The 20,603-nt window shown below is 42.8% G+C and overlaps 1 protein-coding gene across 2 annotated transcripts in view; it reads right to left on the reverse strand.

Moving 5' to 3' along the window:
- The window catches only part of Gdpd1 (glycerophosphodiester phosphodiesterase domain containing 1), a 28,623-nt gene extending 8,653 nt beyond the window's left edge, over positions 1-19,970 (reverse strand). For both annotated transcript variants that reach the window (XM_036198136.1, XM_036198137.1), the window contains exons 1-5: positions 19,932-19,970; positions 15,184-15,319; positions 12,157-12,202; positions 3,851-3,969; positions 3,158-3,247 (exon numbers count right to left, since the gene is read on the reverse strand). In XM_036198136.1, the coding sequence (XP_036054029.1) occupies positions 3,158-3,247; positions 3,851-3,969; positions 12,157-12,202; positions 15,184-15,319; positions 19,932-19,948 (408 nt within the window). In that variant the 5' untranslated portion in view covers positions 19,949-19,970. The remainder of the gene's footprint in view (positions 1-3,157; positions 3,248-3,850; positions 3,970-12,156; positions 12,203-15,183; positions 15,320-19,931) is intronic.
- Positions 19,971-20,603: the final 633 nt, after the last annotated feature.

Below are 20,603 nucleotides of genomic sequence, written 5' to 3' on the forward strand. Positions count from 1 at the left end.
CTGTTTCCATCTCTGTGTGTGTGTGCGCGCGCATGTGTTTAAATTCTGTGCGACGCACGTACAGATTCCTAGAACCACCACAAATGAGACAGAGAATATTCTATGAACACTATGCCCACTCCCTACCCGCTCCTGTGCCTTCTCCTGGAAGCCGCCAATCTGCAATTCACATTTACAGGTTTGAGAACGTTATATAAATGGAATCATACAGCGTAGAATCCTTTTCTAAAGAAGAGATTTACTTATTCATTTCTCTCTCTCTCTCTCTCTCTCTGTGTGTGTACAGGTTTGTTTGGAGTGGCCATACTTGTGCCTGTGTTTGGAGGTCAACCTCATGCCTGTTACATGGATGCTGGGACTCTTAAAGCTTGAGCAACAAGTAGCCATCCTCCAACCCTAGCATGTAACTTTTAAAGAAGTTTGTTTGTTTATTATTTATTTATTTATTTATTTATTTAGGAGTGGGGTGCCTATGTGGTGGTCAGAGAGCAACTTGCAGAAAGCAGTTAGTTCTCCCCTTCCACAGCCTGGGTCCTGGGGGGTTGAGTGTAAGTCATTAGGCTTGGCCATAAGTACTCTTACCTGCTGAGCCATCCTGACACCCCATCAGTATGTAGTATTTTGAGTGCGTGTGTATGTGTGCATGTCTGTGTGTTAGAACCCAAAGCTTTGAGTATTGCTAAGGAAGTGTTCTACCGCTGAGCTACAGCTCCACGCCTCCTTTTACTTTTTATGTTGAGACAGGGTCTTGCTAAGTTTCCCAGGCTGGTCTTGAATTTACTTTGTAGCCCGGGTTTACCTTGACCTTCTGATCCTTCTGCCTCAGCCTCCAGAGTAGCTGGGATTACAGTCCTGCATTGCAGCCTGGTTTAAGGTTGAGTTTTTAATTATTTTTCTTATAGTAATTTTTTGGTGGGGACATGGTCTCTCTTTACAGACCAGGCTGACCTCAAACTCAGATATTTGCCTGCCTCTGACTTTTGAGCCCTGGGATTAAAGGCACATATCACCAGGCCTAGCTTTATTTTTAATTTATTTTTGGGTATATGCATGTTGTGCATGTGGGTGTTCATGCCACGGTTCACAAGTGGCCATCCATCAGAGGACAACTCTGTGGAGTCAGTTCCCTCCTCCCACCTTTGCATGGGTCTGAGGATAAATGACTGAGATGGAATTACTGGCGCATTCTGTGACTGTGTGTTTGGTTTTATTTAAAACAAACCCTCTTCAGCTACTGAAGACAGCGGCTGTACATACCCCACCAGGAACTCAAGACAGATGCGGCTCCCTGGCATCTCGTTATCTTTTGACAAGTTGTGTGATGATGTGAGACATGCTAGCAGCTGGCCTCCGGCACATTCTCTCCCTGTGCTAACACCTTAAAGTGCCATTAGACGATGACCAGCTATGAGGGAAAAAAATTCTAGTTTTCAGTTCTTAAGACCCGAAGCTGTGTAGCCAGTGCATGGGCTCTGTGGTCTCTCTCCTATTGTTCACAAGCCACCTTGGGCCCTTGTGGCCTACAGCGCTTGAAGAACACTTGCTCAGCTTAATGGGCCTCAGCTGTATTCTGAGTCATGCCACGCTGGCCCCTGAGCTGCGTGTGTGTGTTTGTTTGTTTGTGTGTTTGTTTGTTTGTTTGTGTGTTTGTTTCTGCTGAGAAGTAAGGACTGTCCTAAGAGGTTCTTTGTATCTATCTGAGAATTTTTTTTTTCTTTTTTCTTTTTTTTTTTATGTGGAGCTGAGGATCGAACCCAGGGCCTTGCGCTTGCCAGGCAAGCGCTCTACCACTGAGCTAAATCCCCAACCCCGAGAATTTCTATGTGTCATATTTTCCCCTACACTTTGATATCTTTTGTGTCCTGAAAAAAGGGTCCCAGGCTTAGGATATAACTCAATGGTAGCATGGTATGAACTAACAAATGTATCAGGCCTGGTTGAATCCCCAGTACCACAAGTAAATGAATTGTCTAAATAAAAATAAAAAGGAGTCTTCAGTTCATTGGTATTTGAATTCCAAGTTCTATGAGCTCATGAAAGTTGCTGGAGGAAATGTGGGAAATCATTTCAAAAACAAAGCAAATTTTTACAGACACATTTCCCACAACCAGGAAATTTTCAAAGGGTGAATGTCCTGCAGGACGTACCATACAACACTCATCACTTTGGCTTGAGTTTGTGTGGAAGAACAAAAAAGCAACTTGGAAAACAAAACAATTTGTTTTGAAATTACACACCAGAAATTTAATGGGCCAATAAAACAGACATTACAACACAAAGATTGTCTTTCCTGTATAATGCATACAACATTGATGGACAAATCCCTCCCCCTCCAGCTGAGGACTGAACCCAGTGCCTTGCACGCTCTATCACTGAGCTAAATCCCCAACCCATGATGGCCAAATCTTAGAAGCATGCGATGCAGTTCAGTGAACCATATGACAACTCAGACACTCCCTGTAGGCAGGCAGGCAGACAGATAGGGAAGAGAGGGTCCATGGCTAAGTAACAAACCTGTTGATTTCCAACATGGCCAGCTTCTTCTTCAACCTCCTGACTTGAGACAAAAGCCTGGCAGCATTTGTCACCCACCAGGCCCCCTGCAGATGGACTAGCTCAAAAAACTCGGGGCCTGATCAGGACCTGTCACCCAACAGCTGCAGTCTAAGCAACCATCCTGTCTTCACACTGACCAACCCTAATGGAGGGGACTGACTCTTCAGAGACTTGTAAACCCCCGAGCCTCGGGAAGATGCTGGATTTTCAGCTTTCTGAGCCTCTGGCCCCAACTTTGCAGAGGGTCTTTTTCTCTGCACGTCTGCTGTGTGTGTGCGCTTCCTCACCCCCAGTAAACACCTTCCTTTAACTGCTGATTCTGTCTTGGTGTTTGAGGCGGTCTCGCTGTTCCCTTTGGACTTCAGACTTTTTCTCTGTTTAAATTCTTTAACAGGCAGAGGAAAATGAACCCAATCTAGACCCCCTAGACCACGTCACAACCAACATAAGCTGCTAGATGCAGCCCATCATCTTTATGAGCAGCGTCTGGCTAGTTCCTTCCGTTAGCACGTGAGCTATGAGACAGTGGGTTTTGCAAACTCCCGTGACAGCGAGTCGCACAAACACTGAGCCGGCCTCCCGGGTCGTTTCTGAAGCTCACCTCTTTGTAACATTTCTCCACAATCTCAGAGCTGGCATTGCCCCACACAGTCAGGTGCTCTCTCTTATACTGCTTCACCAGTTCTGAGACCTACATGGGAAAATTCAAAATTTTATGCACAGGCCTACATGTAAATCCACCTGTATCGTTTTACTCTGAAAATGGGTTACAATGAATTACCTGCCAATAGGTAACATAAAATTGTGGAAAAACTGGTAAGTAAATTGGGATTACTTTATGAAATGCAAAATTATTTACATTTACCACTCTAAAATGTATCAGAATATGACTACTGAGAATGACATAAAAATAGAATATGACTACTTAGTAATTTGACATAAACAATCCATGAACGAACAACTTAAAGCTGGTGGTCAATTATAGAAACATCAGGATTCCTGGAGCCTAAGAGAGCATACTTTAATCATGACCAGGCAGGCAACTCACTCGGAAAACAGGACACAGGAACGTTCGCTTCGGTGACCTTTATGGGGCATTACTTTAAACAATGCTGAGTCCCAGCCTATCTAGTTTCCTTGATCTCTATCAGTCTCTCATCTACTCCAACCTTACTTAGTTTTTGAAATCAAACAATGCTGGTCCCCAGAATATCGCATGTCCTCCTCAGCACACCGTCCAACTGTCACCAACTCTGGCCTTACTGAGACAATGACCGGAATGACCCCCCAGTACCTTCTTAATCAGTACATTGTTGTTGACTTTGATGTCGATGTTAATGGGGGTCTCAGGAAAGGCCTCAAACACTTCCTTCAGCAATGGAATTCGGTTATCTTTTCCTTCACACTTGCATGCTGAAGAAAATAAGATTTTTAAACGGTAACTTCCATTCTTAAAGGATAACTATTACTTCTTTTTTTTTTTTTTTTTTTGTGGTTTTTTTTTTGTTTTTCGAGACAGGGTTTCTCTGTAGCTTTGGAGCCTGTTCTGGACTAGCTCTGTAGACCAGGCTGGCCTCGAACTCACAGAGATCCGCCTGCTTCTGCCTCCCAAGTGCTGGGATTACAGGCGTGCACCACCACCGCCCAGCTAACTCTTACTTCTTTAATGGTGGGAATTTATAGCACATGTGCATTATAGGACAATGACAAATGAGGCCTAGTACAAAGGAAAGTCAAGTGAAGTGCATGACTCAGATGTCATCATAAGTGCACTTGGGTTTCCTTCTTTCCCTGTGAATTATTTGACACAGTCACAATACAGTCTGCCCTTGGATTTTAGCTTGATATTTTTATGTCCATAAAAATATTTTTATGTTATACATTTATAATTTTGATTTCAATTTTTATCTTATTTTTGTTTTTCAAGACAGGATTTCTCTGTGTAGAATCGGTTGTCCTGGATCTCGCTCTGTATATCAGGCTGGCCTTGAACTCTCAGAGATCTGCCTGCCTCGGCCTTGAGTGCGCCACCATGCCCAGCTGTAATTTTTTTAAGTTTTCAAGATAACTAGAGTCACATGAAGAATGTAAGAAATACTACACAGATCTAGACACTCTTTGTCCAGATTTCCCAATGGCAACATCTTGTAAAACCATGTACCATATCACACCCAAAATACTGACATTGATACAGCCCACTGATAGTATTTTCTCACTGGCTTATTTCTTGCCTTTTGGTTTTATGCTGCTTGGGATAAACTTAGGATCTCACACATTGCAGTCATCATTCTACCACTGAGCTACATACACCCTACTGATGTTAAATTTTTTCTTTGTTTTGGTTTTTGAGACAGTATCTCATGTAGCCAATCATGGCCTTGAATTCATACATAGGGAGAGCTGGCCTTGAATGACTGATCCTCCTGCCTCCACCTCCAAGTGTTAGGACTACACACACAGGTGACCTCATTCAGCCTGTCATTTATATTACAAAGATATTTAAAGGTTTCAAAATACTCCATCGAGTAAACTATATAATAACTTAATTACTTTATTAATTTGAAACAAGGTCTCTCTCATTCTATAGGCCTGGCTGCCCTGGAACTCGCTACGTAGACCAGGCTTGCCTCAAACTCAAGAGATCTGCCTATTTCTGCCTCTGCAGTGCTGGGATTAAAGATGTGTGCCAAAACGCCCAGCTAATTTTTTTTTTTTTTTTTTTTTTTTGGTTTTTTTCGAGACAGAGTTTCTCTGTAGCTTTGGAGGCTGTCCTGGAGCTCACTTTGTAGACCAGGCTGGCCTCGAACTCACAGAGATCTGGCTGCCTCTGCCTCCCGAGTGCTGGGATTACAGGCATGTGCCACCACCGCCCGGCTCCAGCTAATTATTTTAATTTAACCATTCATTAATTGAGACTGTTTAGCTATGATATTATTGTTGAAGTTTTCAGAGACTTGAGAATAATTTTCAAGCAAAACAAGTACACAAATTCAATAACTTGTTAAATTATTTAAAAATACATTTTCAAAGAAAGATTTGCTTTAGAGATGGGAGAGATGGCTAGCAGTTCAGTTCCTGGCGCACACTGGGTGACTGACACTACTTATAACTTCAGCTCTGTGTACTCACATGCGTATGTCCATACAACACACACACTTAAAAATAATACAAATAAAAAAAATACAAATGAAAAAAAAATTTTTTGAGCTGTGGACCGAACCCAGGGCCTTGTGCTTGATAGGCAAGCACTCTACCACTGAGCTAAATCCCCAACCCCATAAATGAATATTTGTAAAGATGTATTCAGGGACTGGAGAGACCGCTCAGCAGTTCAGAGGATTGGGTGCTCTTTCCAGAGGACCCAGGTTCAATTCCCAGCACCCACATGGAAGCTCATACCTGTCTGTAACTCCAGTTCCAGGGCTTCTGACACCCTCACACAGGCACACATGCAGGCAAAACATCAATGACCATAAAATAAAAATAAAATTGTATTCATTTATGTGTATGAGCATTTTGCCTGTATGTTTGTATGTACACCAAATGTGTGCCTGGTGCCCACAAAGGCCAGAAGAGGTTGTATGATGCACTGGAACTGGACTTAGGCATGGTTTGCAGTCACCATGTGGGTACTGGGAACCAAACCCAGGTCCTCTGCAAGAGCAGCAAGTACTTTTAACCACTGAACCATCTCTCCAGCCCATATCTGTCAAATTATTATAATCAATGTAGTTATTCAAAGAAAAGAGTAATAAAAATATGTATAAGGCCAGGTGTGCTAGTGCATACCTTTGATCTAACACTCAGGATGCAGAGGCAGGCAGATCTCTGTGAATTGAGACCATTGTAACCTACATCATTACAGGGCAGCCAGTACTAGGTAGAGAGACTATGTCTCAAAATAAAAAAAAAAAAAAAAAGTACAAACCATGTCCCTGAGGGCCAGGAAGACGGCTGAGTGTATAAAGGTGCTTGCTCACTGCCAAGCCTGAGGACCTGGGCTATTTCCCAGGATACACACGATGGAGGCAAAGGACTGTCTCCACAGGATCTACACACACACAGATATGACTAGCCCCCACAATAAATAAATGTAATAAAAATTCCTGTAAAGTCCTTGAGAACCAAAGCTAATAGATAAAACTCAAACCCAAGAGACAAATAGAAAGAAGCTGATTATCACATGATTAACTGGAATCAGCTATGAAGGAAGGTATATAACTCTCGGCCTTTTACTCATGAAGTTCATCAGTAAATTCATTCTGTATTTACTGTTTAAAAAAAATTGAGCCGGGCAGTGGCAGGAGGCAGCACTCAGGAGTCAGAGGCAGGCGGATCTTTGTGAGTTCGAGGCCAGCCTGTCTACAGAGTGAGATCCAGGGAAGGCTCCAAAGCTACACAGAGAAACTCTGTCTCGAGAAACAAAAACAAACAAACAAACAAACAAACAACAATAATAACAATAAATATAAGTTTCGAATCTGCCAGTTGCCATGGTGCATGCCTGTATCTCAGTCCTTGGGAGGTGGGTAGGATCAAGAGTTCAAGTTCAGCCTGGGCTGCTCAAGATCCTGCCAAGGAACACCACAGAGGCAGGTGACAGATGCAGTGACTCTCTGTAAACATGCCTGCCAGAAGAACAAGAAAAAGCGGAGCAACTCGGTTAAGGGAAAGCGCTGAGGTGGTGGGCTTTCTGTTGTCACTAGCGAAGGCGAAGGTGGCAGAATCAGGAAGGCAAATGTCCCACCCTCTGGCCCTTCGCCTGTGTGCCTAGAGCTCTACTATGGGTGAGCAGCACTCACAGGCCCCAGTGCCAATGGCATTCCCTTTGCCCTGAGTCTGCGGCGGGTCCCTTTAGTCTTTCTTCCCCTTTGAGGAACTGTCCCCCACCATCCCAAGTGCTCTTTCTTTGTGTTTTATTCCCTCCCGTGAGGCACACTCCAAAGTAGCTTTGTAACAAAAAAAAAAATTTTATTTTTAGATTGATTCTTTATGTGTGTTAGTGTTTTTCCTGTACATATATGTGCTTCACATACATGTCAGGTTGCCCTCGGAGGTCAGAGGTTATCTGATCTTCTGAAACTGGAGTTACAGATGGTTGCAAGTTACCATATAGATGCTGGGAACCGAACTCCGGTCTTCTTCAAGGGCACCAAGTGCTTAGAACAGCTGATCTTCAGCCCCTCCATTTTTTTTTTTAATGCACTTTCTCACTGTGCTAGTCACATCCCAAACTCAACAAATGTGTGGCTGCTGGCTGTCTTATATTACAACAGAAATACAGAATGTTCCTGTCACTACAGAAGGTTCTATGTGGATAGTGATATCCTAGTTTGATAAAATAACTGTTGTCTTCTAAGTATTCAAATGAACTGCAAATGAAGGCGACATGAGGCGACAGCCATCCACATCCAAGAAAGATACCCTCAAGGGACACAGGAAACCGTCCAACAGACAAAACTAACAAATGAGACACAGAGCCGACCATGAGCACATCCCAGCACACCCCAGCACTCGGCAGGCTGAGGGAGGAGGCTGAGGGACGAGGCTCTTCATTTAAGTCAGCCTGGGCTGTACAGAGACCAAAAAGCTAGGAGCCAGTAAGATGACCCAGCAGGGTCCAAAAACCTTGGCTGGTTGGCACTTGCTATGGAGACCAGGCTCAGAGACCAACCTACCTCTGCCTGGCCCAAACTTTCAATAGTCTAGACCAATCATGAGTCAAATGCAATATAAATAATTTTTTGTTTGTTTGCTTTATTCTTGAGCTCTGTGGCCCAACCCTTTAATCCCAGCACCAAGGAGGCAGAGGCAAGTGGATCTCTGTGAGTTTGAAGCCAGCCTGGTCTATTAGGTAGGGCTTTGACTCAAAAACAAAACAAAACAAAAAAAACCAAAAACTTAAAAAAAGAAATCTTTCCGGTTGTCTGAAACCTGAGTACCAGTCAGGGACTGCCCAGAGGCAGGGAGAGGACAGTCTATTTGAGCACTGGCCCGGTAAGGTGGAAAGAGTGTCAAGTTCTAGCTCCATCATTTGCTTGTTATATGACCTTGATCAAGTTAATCTCCTCTGTGACTTCTGTTTCCTTCTCTCTCTGTATGGGAGAGCGGGTTAGATGGTTTCAGAGGTCTCCATATTCCCAAGTTTAAGACTTGCTAAGGAGACAGAAAACCAGGAACAAAATGAAAGGGTCTTTTCATTTTGTTTTGTTTTCAAAACAGGGTCTCATGTAACTCAGGCCTGCCTCCAACTCACTAGGTAGCCAAGGATAACCCTGAATTTGTGGTCTTCCTGCCTCCCCTGCCAGTGCTGGGATTATAAGCCTGTATCCTCACATTCAGTTTATTCAGTGCTGGGCAAGTTCTCTACGGACTGTGAAGTTCCTAATCCTAATGGGTTTGTGGAGCCTTGCCAAGTGTGATGGTGCACCACTTTAATCCTAGTTCTCCAGAGGCAAAGGCTAGTGGAACTCTGTGAATTTAAGAACAGCCTTGTCTACAGAGTGAGTTCTAGGGCCAGATAATAATAATAATAATAATAATAATAATAATAATAATAACAACAACAACAACAACAACAATAATAAATTCGGGGAGTTGGCTGTACACTATAGAGGAATTTATAGTGCCCAGGCAGAGGCAGGTGGATCTCTGTGAGTTCAAGGCCAGCCTGGTCTACAAAGCAAGTTTCAGGATAGCCAGGGAAATCCTGTCTCAAGAAAATAAAAGAAAAAAAGAAAGAAAAAAAGAGCATTTCTTCAAATCAACACAGATTAAAGATACTTAGGTGTGGCCAGGCAGTGGTGGTGCATGCCTTTAATCTCAGCACTTGGGAGGCAGAGCCAGGTCGATCTCTGTGAGTTCGAGGCCAGCCTGGTCTACAGAGTGAGTTCCAGGAAAGGCTCCAAAGCTACACAGAGAAACCCTTGCTCAAAAAAACCAAAAAAAAAAAAAAAAAAAAAACCAAAAAAAAAACTTAGGTGAAGACAAATCAAACACACATTAGATTGAAACATGCCTTACAAATAGATGACTTTTTATTTGATTATTATTTTTTATTCTATTTTAATTTATCTGTATGTCTGTGTGTTTTTTGTGGGTGCTGGAGGAAGCTAGAAGAGGCATCAAATCCTCTGAAGCTAGAGGTAGGCAGCTGTGAGCAAAGCAATGTGGGTGTTGGGAACCAAACTCAGTTCCTCTGGGAGGAATAGCAATCACCCTTAACCATTAAGCTATCTCTCCAGGCCTTTATTTTTATTTTTTGAGACAAGGTGGCCCTAGCTGGCCTGGAACTCACTGCCTCTGCCTCCCTAGTGCTGGGATTAAAGGCGTGTGCCACCACTGCCCTGCCTCTCCTGACTTTTATTTACCTTTCTTTTTTTTCTTCCCTGAGCCTAACCTGTTTTTGGTGTTTAAAGAGTATTTTTGAGGGCTGGAGAGATGGCTCAGAAGTTAAGAGCACTGACTGCTCTTCCAGAGGTCCTGAGTTCAATTCTCAGCAACCACATGGTAGCTCACAACCATCTGTAATGAGATCTGGTGCCCTCTTCTGGCCTGCAGTCATACATGCTGTATACATAATAAATAAATCTTTAAAAAAAAAAAAAGAGTATTTTTAAATCTAAAATTATGAATATGTGTGAGTGCCCGAGTGTATATATGTGCAGGAGCCTTTGGAAATCAGAAGAGAGTATCATATCCCCTGGAATTGGAGCTGTAAGCAACCACATGGGTGCCAGAAATTGAACCTGGGTTCTCTGCTGTGGCGGCCCACAGAGACTCCATAGTGAAGCCTTATTCCATCTTGACTCAGGGTCAGAGAGTCTGAGTTTGCCTTGCCCCATAAGGCTGCATAATAGGGTGTTTTGGCCAAAGGCGTGGTTACCAGGTGTTTTGAAAATTAAGGAAGGGTCTATACTTGTTTGTACTTTGTACCTTGATCTTGAAAGGGGGAGGGGTCCTTTGCCACTCCACTTGCTGGTGTATAAAAAGTCCATTAGGAATAAACTCAAGGCAACTGTAGAATTGACCCAGAGCCCTCCCGAAGCTATCTTGTGTCTCTGCTTTTTTCCTTTATGTCTACTACACTAGGTGTTATCCTTTATGTCTATTTTTTCATCTCTATTATTCTTTAATCCTCACTTCTCCCTTCAAGAACTGTTCGACAGGTTGGGCTGGTCTCGGACACTTAACTGCTGAGCCATCTCTCCAGCCCCAACCTTTGCTGTTTTTGAGAATAAGTCTCCCTCTGTACTCCAATCTGGCCTTGTACTTGTGGTGATCCTCCTGCCTCAACCTCCAGTGCTGGGATTACAGGTATGAACCACTACACCAGGCCTTCAACTCTAGCTCAACAAGTACTCTACCACTGAGCTGTATCTCCAGCCCTATACTGGCTAATTTAAAATCTATCTCATGTGGTATGCACAGTATTTTTAAAATGGATCTGAAGAAGTCCCTTGGGGCCTGTGAGATAGCTCAGAGAGCAGAGGTGCCTGCCACCAAGCCTGAAGACCTGAGTTCAATACCTACACGATGAAAGGAGAGAATCAACTCTCACACGCTGTCTTCTGATCTCTAAATGTACATCACGACAAGCTTGTGAGTGCACGCGCGCGTGCACACATTTAATAAAATTAAAAAAATCTCTCACCACCACAACAACAAAATAACAGGGTGACTGACAGCCTATAAAACACAAAGTATCTTCAAATTATATAATTGACAAGGGGTTAATATTCACAGTAAAAGGGACTCAAAAGCTGGGCCTGGTGGAGCACAGAGGAAAGGAAGGTCTTCAGTTTGAGGTCAGCCTGGGCTACACAGCAAGACTGTCTCTGTGGGCTGCTGAGTGACTCCGTGGGTGACTCCGTGGGTGATGGCAATTGCCACTAAACCTGATGACCTGAGTTTGAACCCCAGAACCCACAAGGTGTAAGGAGAGAACCAAACAACTTTTTTGATTGTCTTCTCAAGCCCACAAGCTCACCCTGGCACAAGTGCAGAGACATACACCCATCTAGAAATAAACAAATGCTACTTACCAAATGTATCAGTTAAATGACAGAATCAAAAGTTCCAGAATCAGAAAGGATCTACAAGAGGCCCTTCCCATGTATTTATTTATCCTTCATTATATTTATAATGGACAACTACTATAAGTAATGGCTGTAAAACTTGATGCTTTAGAAGTACAACAGAAGGAGACGGAGGAGGAGTAGTAGTAGTAGTGGTACAAAGTAATCAAGTATGGTGGCTTGATTCTACAATTCCCACCACTCTGAAGGCTGAGGCAGGAGAATGGCTGTGAGTTTGAGGCCAGTCTGGGACACGTAGCAAATTCAAGGCCAGCTGAGATATAGACTGAGACTATCTCAAAACACACATCCTACTTCCAACCCCACCCCCTGAAAAGTATAAAGTATCTCCAAGAATCTAAATTCATTTAATTATTATGGTATTCAGGATTCAATTGATTGTCAAGTGAATTTAAGCTAAATGATATAGTTAAATCTTTAGGCCAAATAGTCTCAGAATCTCTCAATATAAATGAATATACTTTAAAGTCAGCGTTTTAAACCATAAAAAAAGAAATATTACCTCTCTGAAATGGGACATCCAGTTTGCAAAGGTAAGGTGGGAGCTCCTTAAAAAGATATGATTAAAAAAATGGTTAGCTCTCAAAATCAAAAAGCACTTTAGCGCCTCACATTATGACATAAAGATTTTGTTTCTTTAAAAAAGATTAAGACATAGCATACATTTAAACACAGCATCCTTTAGCTTTCCAAAGGCAAAGTCATGATATAATTACTTATACACCACCTACAAGAAATCTGTACTACTTAAATTTATACATGTTTTTAAGTTTTTGCCTCCTCACTTTTTAAAAAGATTTGTTTTTATTATTTTTAATTATATGTAGGTGTGTGTGTGTGTATATGAGTACAGATGACCTTGAATGCAAGAGGTGTTAGAGCCCCAGAACTGGCTGACAGAGGGGCTGGGAACCGAACTCAGACCCTCCAAAAGAGCAGTATGTGCTCCTAACTGCTGAGTCACCTCTCTGGGCCTTAAATTTGTACTATTATTTTGTTTTGTTGTTGTTGTTTTGAGACAGGGTCTCTCAGTGTAGCCCTGCCTGGCTGTCGTAGAACTTGCTCTGTAGACCAGGCTGGCCTCAAACTCAGAGATCTTCCTGCCTCTGCCTCCTGAGTGCTGGGATTAAAGTTGTGTGCCACCAGGCCAGGCAGAGACACAACTTTTGAGTGCTGTACTTACAGGCATTCACCATCACACCCATTACATTACAGTATTTGAAACATGATATACATAACTAATAGTGAGCACAAAACTGTAGAAAAGCAATAGAGTATACCAACAGACTATAGTGTGTTAATGTCACTTTTCTTCAGGGGACAAGAGCAGACACGAGTTCTTGCTTCCATTTAGCAGTGTTTACTGTTGTGAACATAGATACATTGTATGATTTAAATTGTTTAAAGTCACTTTTAGTTAGCATTGTGTGTGAGTCTGCATGTACCACAGTGCATTCAGACAGCTTAGAGGACACAAAGTAGGAGTCAGTTCTCTCCTCCCTCTAAACAGACCCCAGGGATAAAACTCAGGATTGGCAGACTTGCCTCAAAATACCTTTATCCACTTTATCTTGCTTCTTGCTAGCCGAGATTTTTTCCCCCTTTCTTTAAATTTCTTTCATATGATCAGATTTTTAAAAGAGAGAGAGAGTGAGTGTGTGTGTGTGTGTGTGTGTGTGTGTGTGTGTGTCTAAGCGTGGGCGCCACGTGTGCTGCAGCGCACATGGAGGTCAGAAGAGAACTTCTGGTCATTGGGTTTCTCTTTCCACTTTTTTTTTTTTTGTTGTTGTTTTAAGATTTATTTATTTATTATGTATACAGCACGTATGACTGCAGGCCAGAAGAGGGCACCAGATCTCATTACAGATGGTTGTGGGCCACCATGTGGTTGCTGGGAATTGAACTCAGGACCTCTGGAAGAGCAGTCAGTGCTCTCAACTTCTGAGCCATCTCTCCAGCCCTCCACTTGTTTTGAAATAGGTCTCTCTTGGTGCTTCTGCTGCCCTGTGCACTCTGGGCTAGCTGGCTCCTGAGCTTCCGGATGATTTTTCTTTCTCCACCTCCCTCCCATCTCATGGCAGGAGTGCTGGGAGCACAGACACACAGCATTTTAGTTTTTCTCTCCTTTCACCTGGCTTCTTGATCTGGGCTCTGGAGATCAAACTTTCCTGGCAATCACCTTTATCTGCTCAGCCAGCTTGATGGCCTTTGAACAGACTTTTAAATGATGCTTTCCTACACTGGAAGGCTAAAACTAATTCCTATATTAAATGTGAGTCAAATAAACAACTTGAATTGTACTGTAATTTCACATTCGATGATGTATAATTTTATCAAAATATTTACAGAGGTAATTTGGGGGCTGGGGATAGATATGGCACAGTTGGCAGAGTGCTTGCGTAGTGTGTCTGAGGACCTGGGGCCTATCTTCAACACCCTCGTAAACTGGCACGGTGGCTGTGATAGTTTGAATGTGACTGGCCCCCATAATCTGATAAGGAGTGGCACTATTAGGAGGTGTGGCTTTGTTGGGGTGGGTGTGGCCTGTTAGAGGAAGTGTGTCACTATGGGGATGGGCATTGAGGTTTCCCATGCTCAGGATACTGCCCAGTGTCTCAGTTGACTTCCTGCTGCCTGCAAGATGTAGGACTCTCAGCTACTACTCCAGCCCCATGTCTGCCTGCATGCTATTATGTTCCTTGTCATGAGATAATGGACAGAACCTCTAAAATTGTAAGTGAGGCACCACAATCAAATGTATTCATTATAAGAGTTGCTGTGGTCATGGCGTCTCTTCACAGAAATAGAAACCTTAACGAAGACAGTAGTATATACTTATAATCCTAGCATTTGTGAAGTAAAAGCAGAATTATCAGAAGTTCAAGATTATCCTCAGTTCCACAGGGAGTTCATGGACAGCCTGGGCTACACGAGGCTCTTTCTAAAGAAAAAAACATGCAGCAGGCCCCCACAGATGCATATGAACTATACAAATTCCTTGCTGGATGCCAAGATACTTTAACATTTTTTCCCTTTTTCATTTATTTTAATCACTGTCATTCTTTAGGGATTTTGTTGTTTGGGTGGTTTGGGTTTTATTTACTTTTTTTCTATTTTATGTGTAGAAGTATTTTGGCTGCATGTATGTATGTGCATTACTTACATGTCTGATACCTACAGATGCCCGAAAAGTGTGTTGGATCCCCTAGACCTGGAGTTACAGACAATTGTGAGGTACCATGTGGGTACTGGGAATGGAAGCAGGGTTCTCTGGAAGAATCGCCAGAGTTCTCAAGCATGGAGCTACCTCTCCAGCACCTTTTTGTTTGTTTGTTTGTTTTGAGACAGGTGCCCAGACTGGCCTCAAGCTTTGGACAATCATGCTTCCCAAGTACCGGGATTATAGCTGTGAGCCATTAAACCAGCTTAATCATCGTTTCCAAAAGTATTTATTGTAGTGACATCTGGCTCTTTTCTGCCTTAAAAATATTACCCCTAAATATAATGTTATTAGTTTCTTTTTACTTACACAATATTTGAGATCAGAGACATTTACATTGATTCCAGTTGACCTCTTCAGATTTGCGTCATGCGACACTACGACTTGTTCATCTTTTGTAATATGGCAATCCAGTTCTAACATATCAGTTCCAATGTTAACTGCACTGAAGACACAAGAGAAAAATGGCACTTTGGGAGGACAGGGAAATCCATGGCTGATATGTAAAATTAAATTAAATTATAAAATAAAAAAAGTAAAAAAAAGAATAAGCTATTAAAATATTGTGGCTTATAGTAAGTGAAACATGTTGTCTCTTCTAAAGCAGCTATGGCTAATTCTGACATTTCAATACAGTGGGGAAAATATTTGACCAGAAATTAAGAAATTTGGGTGGCAATTCCTGACACATTAGCATAACGTAGGGCAAGGAGACTTTCCTCTTACAGTTTGTATTTCCATACCCATAAAATGAAATTATCAAGAAATAAGACAAAGATGGCTGCTTTTATTATCTTGATTCAACATACTGTTGGTGGTCTGGTGCTATATTCCTGTAATCCCAGCACTTGGAAGAGGGAGGAAGATAACAGAGTGAAAAATAAAAATCAAACCTAACAATAGATTTCAAAGGAAAGGGAGAGCTAGAAAATGACAGAAAGGAATAGAATAACCAAGTGATCTGGTGCATGCCTGGGTAATCCTAGGACTCAGGAGTTTCCTCAGCTACATAGGGTGAAAGTTCAAGGACAGCTTGGGATACATGATATTCTGTCTAAAAACAAAACAACAAAAACAAAAAAAAAATGAAAAGGAAGAGAAAGGAGGGAAGAAAGGAATGAATGGATGGAATTGGAAAATAATGCATGAATAAAAGAAGTTTGTCAGAGAGATGGAAGTGATAACAATGAAAATAAATAGAAATCCTAGAGATGAAATTGAATCACTAAAATTAAGTGTGTAAGAGAAAGCTTCAGAGCCACAACAAAATGAGGAATCGGGTTGGGGATTTAGCTCAGTGGTAGAGTGCTTGCCTAGCAAACAAAAGGCCCTGAGTTCGATCCTCAGCTCAAAAAAAAAAAAAAAGAGGACTCATAGATGAGACTGGACACAATAGGGTATTTCACTAATTAGGATTTACAAATGGCTAATAAGTGTATAAACAGACACCCGACAGCAAAACTCACTAGAGAAAGGCTAGACACAGTAGCTCACACCTGAAATCTTGAGAAGCTGAGGCAGGAGAATGCCTCCAGTTGAGTCCAACCTAGGCTCAACAGTGAGATTGAGATCAGCTTAGGGACACAGTGAGACCTGCTGGGCAGCTTGCACAGGGAACAGTTTAGTCAACAGACTGAACTTGGCTCAGGTGAAGTACAGCACACCCCACACTCTTCTAATTCATTTGGAAGCCTAGCTCCTTTGCCTGAAAATAACAACACACACACACACACACACACACACACACACACACACACACACACACACCTGCCTACCTCTGAATAACACATCTAGTATAGCATTCTTCATCCCCTGTTTGCACTGGGCTACGTGTATAACCTATGTGAATAAGTTTCTCTTCCCCTTAATGACTATCAAACGTGGGAGGTCTCTATTCAAATGTATCCCTGATACATCAGGATACAGGGGAGACTGAGCCCGAACTTGTTTTGAGTGCATGTGCAATAAGGCAAAACTGTATCCTCAACTCAATTTTTTCGGGAGAATCTCATATTTATCATCTGTGCATATGATTAAAATCAAATGCATTAGCCAGACATGGGAACACACACTTTTTTTTTTTTTTTTGAGCTGAGGATCGAACCCAGGTCCTCAAGTGCTCTACCACTGAGTTAAATCCCCAACCCAGGTAGCACACACTTTTAATCCCACCAGTACATTCAGGAGGCAGAGGCAGGAGGCTCTCTATGAGTTTAAGACCAACCTAGTCTATGTAAGCGAACTACAAAACAGCCAGTACTACATAGAGAGACCCTGTCTCAGAGAGAGACAGAGAGGTGTTAGGCATGATGGTGCACATCTGTAACCCTAGCACCTGGGGGTGAAAACAGGATGATTAGGAGTGGAAGTCCAGTTTCAGCTACATGGCAAGTTGAGGGTTATATGAGTCTTGGTTCTATGTGACCTTGCCACAGAAAAAAATCAAAAAAAAGATGTAAAACAAACAAACAAACAAAAACCCGAAACAAAACAAAAACAACTCCACTGAAGCGATGTACAAGATTCCAAGGGCCGAAGGGACGGCTCAGCAGGAAAGAACATGCTGCTGGGACAGATGGCCCAGGTTTGGTTCCCAGCACAGCTGTGCAGCTGTGAGGCCAGAAGAGGATGCTGCAGCTGGAGCTGGAGGCGGCAGCCGGGAGGGTCTTCTGCAAAAGCTGTTAACTGTTAACTCTTGAGCACCTCTCAAACCCATAACTAAAAACATAAACAAAAAACACAGAAAATCAAAACTCCCAAAAGATCCTGTTAAGAAACTGATTTGAGCCAGGCGGTGGCGGCGTACGCCTTTAATCCCAGCACTGGGGAGGCAGAGCCAGGCGGATCTCTGTGAATTTGAGGCCAGCCTGGTCTACAGAATGAGTTCCAGGAAAGGCACCAAAACTACACAGAGAAACTAGGTCTCGAAAAAAACAAAAAAAAAAAAAAAAAAAAAAGAGAGAAGACGTAGAAGACTGACAAGATGGCTCTGTGAGTTAAGGAGCCACGTGGAGAAAGGAAAAAATACACACACACACACACACACACACACACACACACACACACACACACAAGCACCAGGACAAACTTAATTATTTTGACTATAATGCCAAATTATATAAGTACAATAAGGATTACATTGTCCTCTTCATATTTACCTATGTGGCCCAGTTTAATAACCTAGTTTGATTAGCTCTTAAGAGCAGGTTTTGCATGCCTTTAATCCCAGCACTCGGGAGGCAGAGCCAGGCAGATCTCTGTGAGTTCGAGGTCAGCCTGGGTTACAGAGTGAGTTCCAGGAAGGGCGCAAAGCTACACAGGGAAACTCTGTCTTGAAAAACCAAAAAAAAAAAAAAAAAAAAAAGCAGGTTTTCAGGGTGTGGTGGTCCATGCCACACATCTTAGCACTCAGGAGGTGGAGTTAGGAGAGTCAGGTTAGAGTTATTCTTGGACACATATTCCTTTAGGAGCAGCCTAGTCTATGAGAACCCATCTCAAAAAACAAAACACCGGATTTTATATACCCAAAGACTTTGTTAACTCTGCATATGCATGCAGTACAAGTCTTTAGTCCTAGGTTCCATGCTCACTACGAAGGGTGCTGTCTCCTCCTTTACCAACTTTTTTTTTTTTCAGGCATGGTTTCTGTGTAGCCCTAACTGTCCTGGGACCATTTTGTAGTCCAAGTTGGCCTTGAACTCACAGAGATCTACCTCCTGGGTGCTGGGATTAAAGACATGTGCCTTTAAAAAATTTTTTTATTCATTTTACATATCAACGACAGATCCCCTTTTCTCATCCCTCCTTCTGCTCTCCCCCCAGTCTCTTCCCCCATCTCCCTCACCCCCTCCTCCAAAAGGGTAAGGCCTCCATGGGGAGTCAGCAAACCCTGGTACGTTCAGTTGAGGCAGGACAAAGTCCCTCCCCCTGCATCAAGGGTGAGCAAGGCGCCCTACCATAGGTAGTGGGCTCCAGAAAGCCAGCTCACGCACCAGGGGTAGATCCTGATCCCACTGCCAGGGGCCCCTCAAACAGACCATGCTACACATCTGTCTACAGTCTGCAGAGGGCCTAGTCTGGTCCCATGCAGGTTCCACAGCTGTCGGTCTGAAGTTCATGAGTTATCCTAACTGCTGAGCCGTCGCTCAAGCCAGGAAAAACAATCTTTAGGATGCCACTGAATGGTGAGAAGCAGAAACTTAGACCGAATTCTGCTGGGCTGTGGGAGTTCCTCGGCCGTAGAACACCACAGGAAGCCCCGGCTTCAATCTCTAGCACAACGGGCAGATCAACCCTCCAGGTCAGTCCTAACTACAAATAAAATGTTTCCATATTGCCTAGGAGTATGGGACCACCCTGGTGAACAGAGAGAGACGCCCATCCCATCTTAAAAAATGGCTTAAAATTGTATTAGAATTCTTTTCTCACTAAGTATGAATAGGTAATGTCTTCCTTTCATTGACCTCGATTCATATCCTGTTTCGTTATTTAGAGAAGGGAAAACAGGCTGGTGGTAATCATCAGGCTCCCAAAGAACAAGGGCCCCAATCAGTGTCTCCTGCCGTTTCCACTACTATGTCAAAGCTTTTAGGTCTCTGTACGAACTATGAATCCATTACAAATAGAAACAATTTAACTCATCTTACTGAAAAAATAACAGAGGCACACAAGAGGGTCCCAAGAAGAAGTCTGCTTGCAGGTTCCTGCTGAACAGAAACTACCGGGCACAAAGATGCACAATCCTATTCCTAACGGCAGCCAATGCAACTGTTGACTCATTCGCTCTTTCTGCTCCCAACCAACCAGCATTACTCACAGGCTGTCCCTTGCCACAGATGTCTGCTTCCAGCTCTGGAAATGGAGGCATTTTGGACTACTCAAAACTTGGACTACTTTTACAATGACACAGGAGCCAGACACTCAAACTATAAAAAAGACATTCTATAGAAACGGCTATCATAAGTGAGTGGCATGTATACACCATCTCTCTTCACTTCAATGGCATCTCCCCATCACTTCAATGACAGGTATAAGAGGCGCCCTTCTTCTGTACTTACTGTTGGAAGGCGGCCATTGTATTCTCCAGGTTCTCTCCAGCACCTGTAGAAACATGGAGTTTAAATTTCATTTACTTGTCATTTTGAACATTTTATTTCTCTAAAAATTACAATGAGCCTTTTTTTTTTTTTTTAGTGCGTGTGTGTATGTGTGTTACGGGTGAAGTGGGTGGAATCCTTCTATTTTTCATTTTTCATCTTTTTGTTATTTTCAAGACAGGGTTTCTCGGTGTAGTCCTGGCTATCCTGAGACTCACTCTGTAGACCAGGCTGGCCTTGAACTCAAGAGATCTGCCTGCCTGCCTCTGCCTCCTAAGTGGTAGGATTAAAGGCGTGTGCCACCACTGATTTAGATCAACAAGTATGTATTTAAGGGATTTCAGATAATAACTGCTTCACTGTCCACTGGGGTCACTGATATTCCTCCAGAGCCCCTTTAACGGCTGGAGATACAGCTCAGTTAGTGGAGTGCCTAATGTCTACAAAGCCCCAGATTCACTCTCCAGTACTTTGTGGTACTATAAAACAGCCTGGTAGCCCATGTCTATAAATGCAGCACTTGGAAGGCAGAGGCAGAAAGACCAGGAGGTGGAGGCCAGCCTGGGCTACATCAGACAGTCTTTAAAAACAAACAAACAACAACAACAACAACAAAAAAACCCAAAATCTCTT

This window comes from Onychomys torridus, chromosome 8 (assembly GCF_903995425.1).
Source record: "Onychomys torridus chromosome 8, mOncTor1.1, whole genome shotgun sequence".
Classification (NCBI taxonomy): Eukaryota; Metazoa; Chordata; class Mammalia; order Rodentia; family Cricetidae; genus Onychomys; species Onychomys torridus.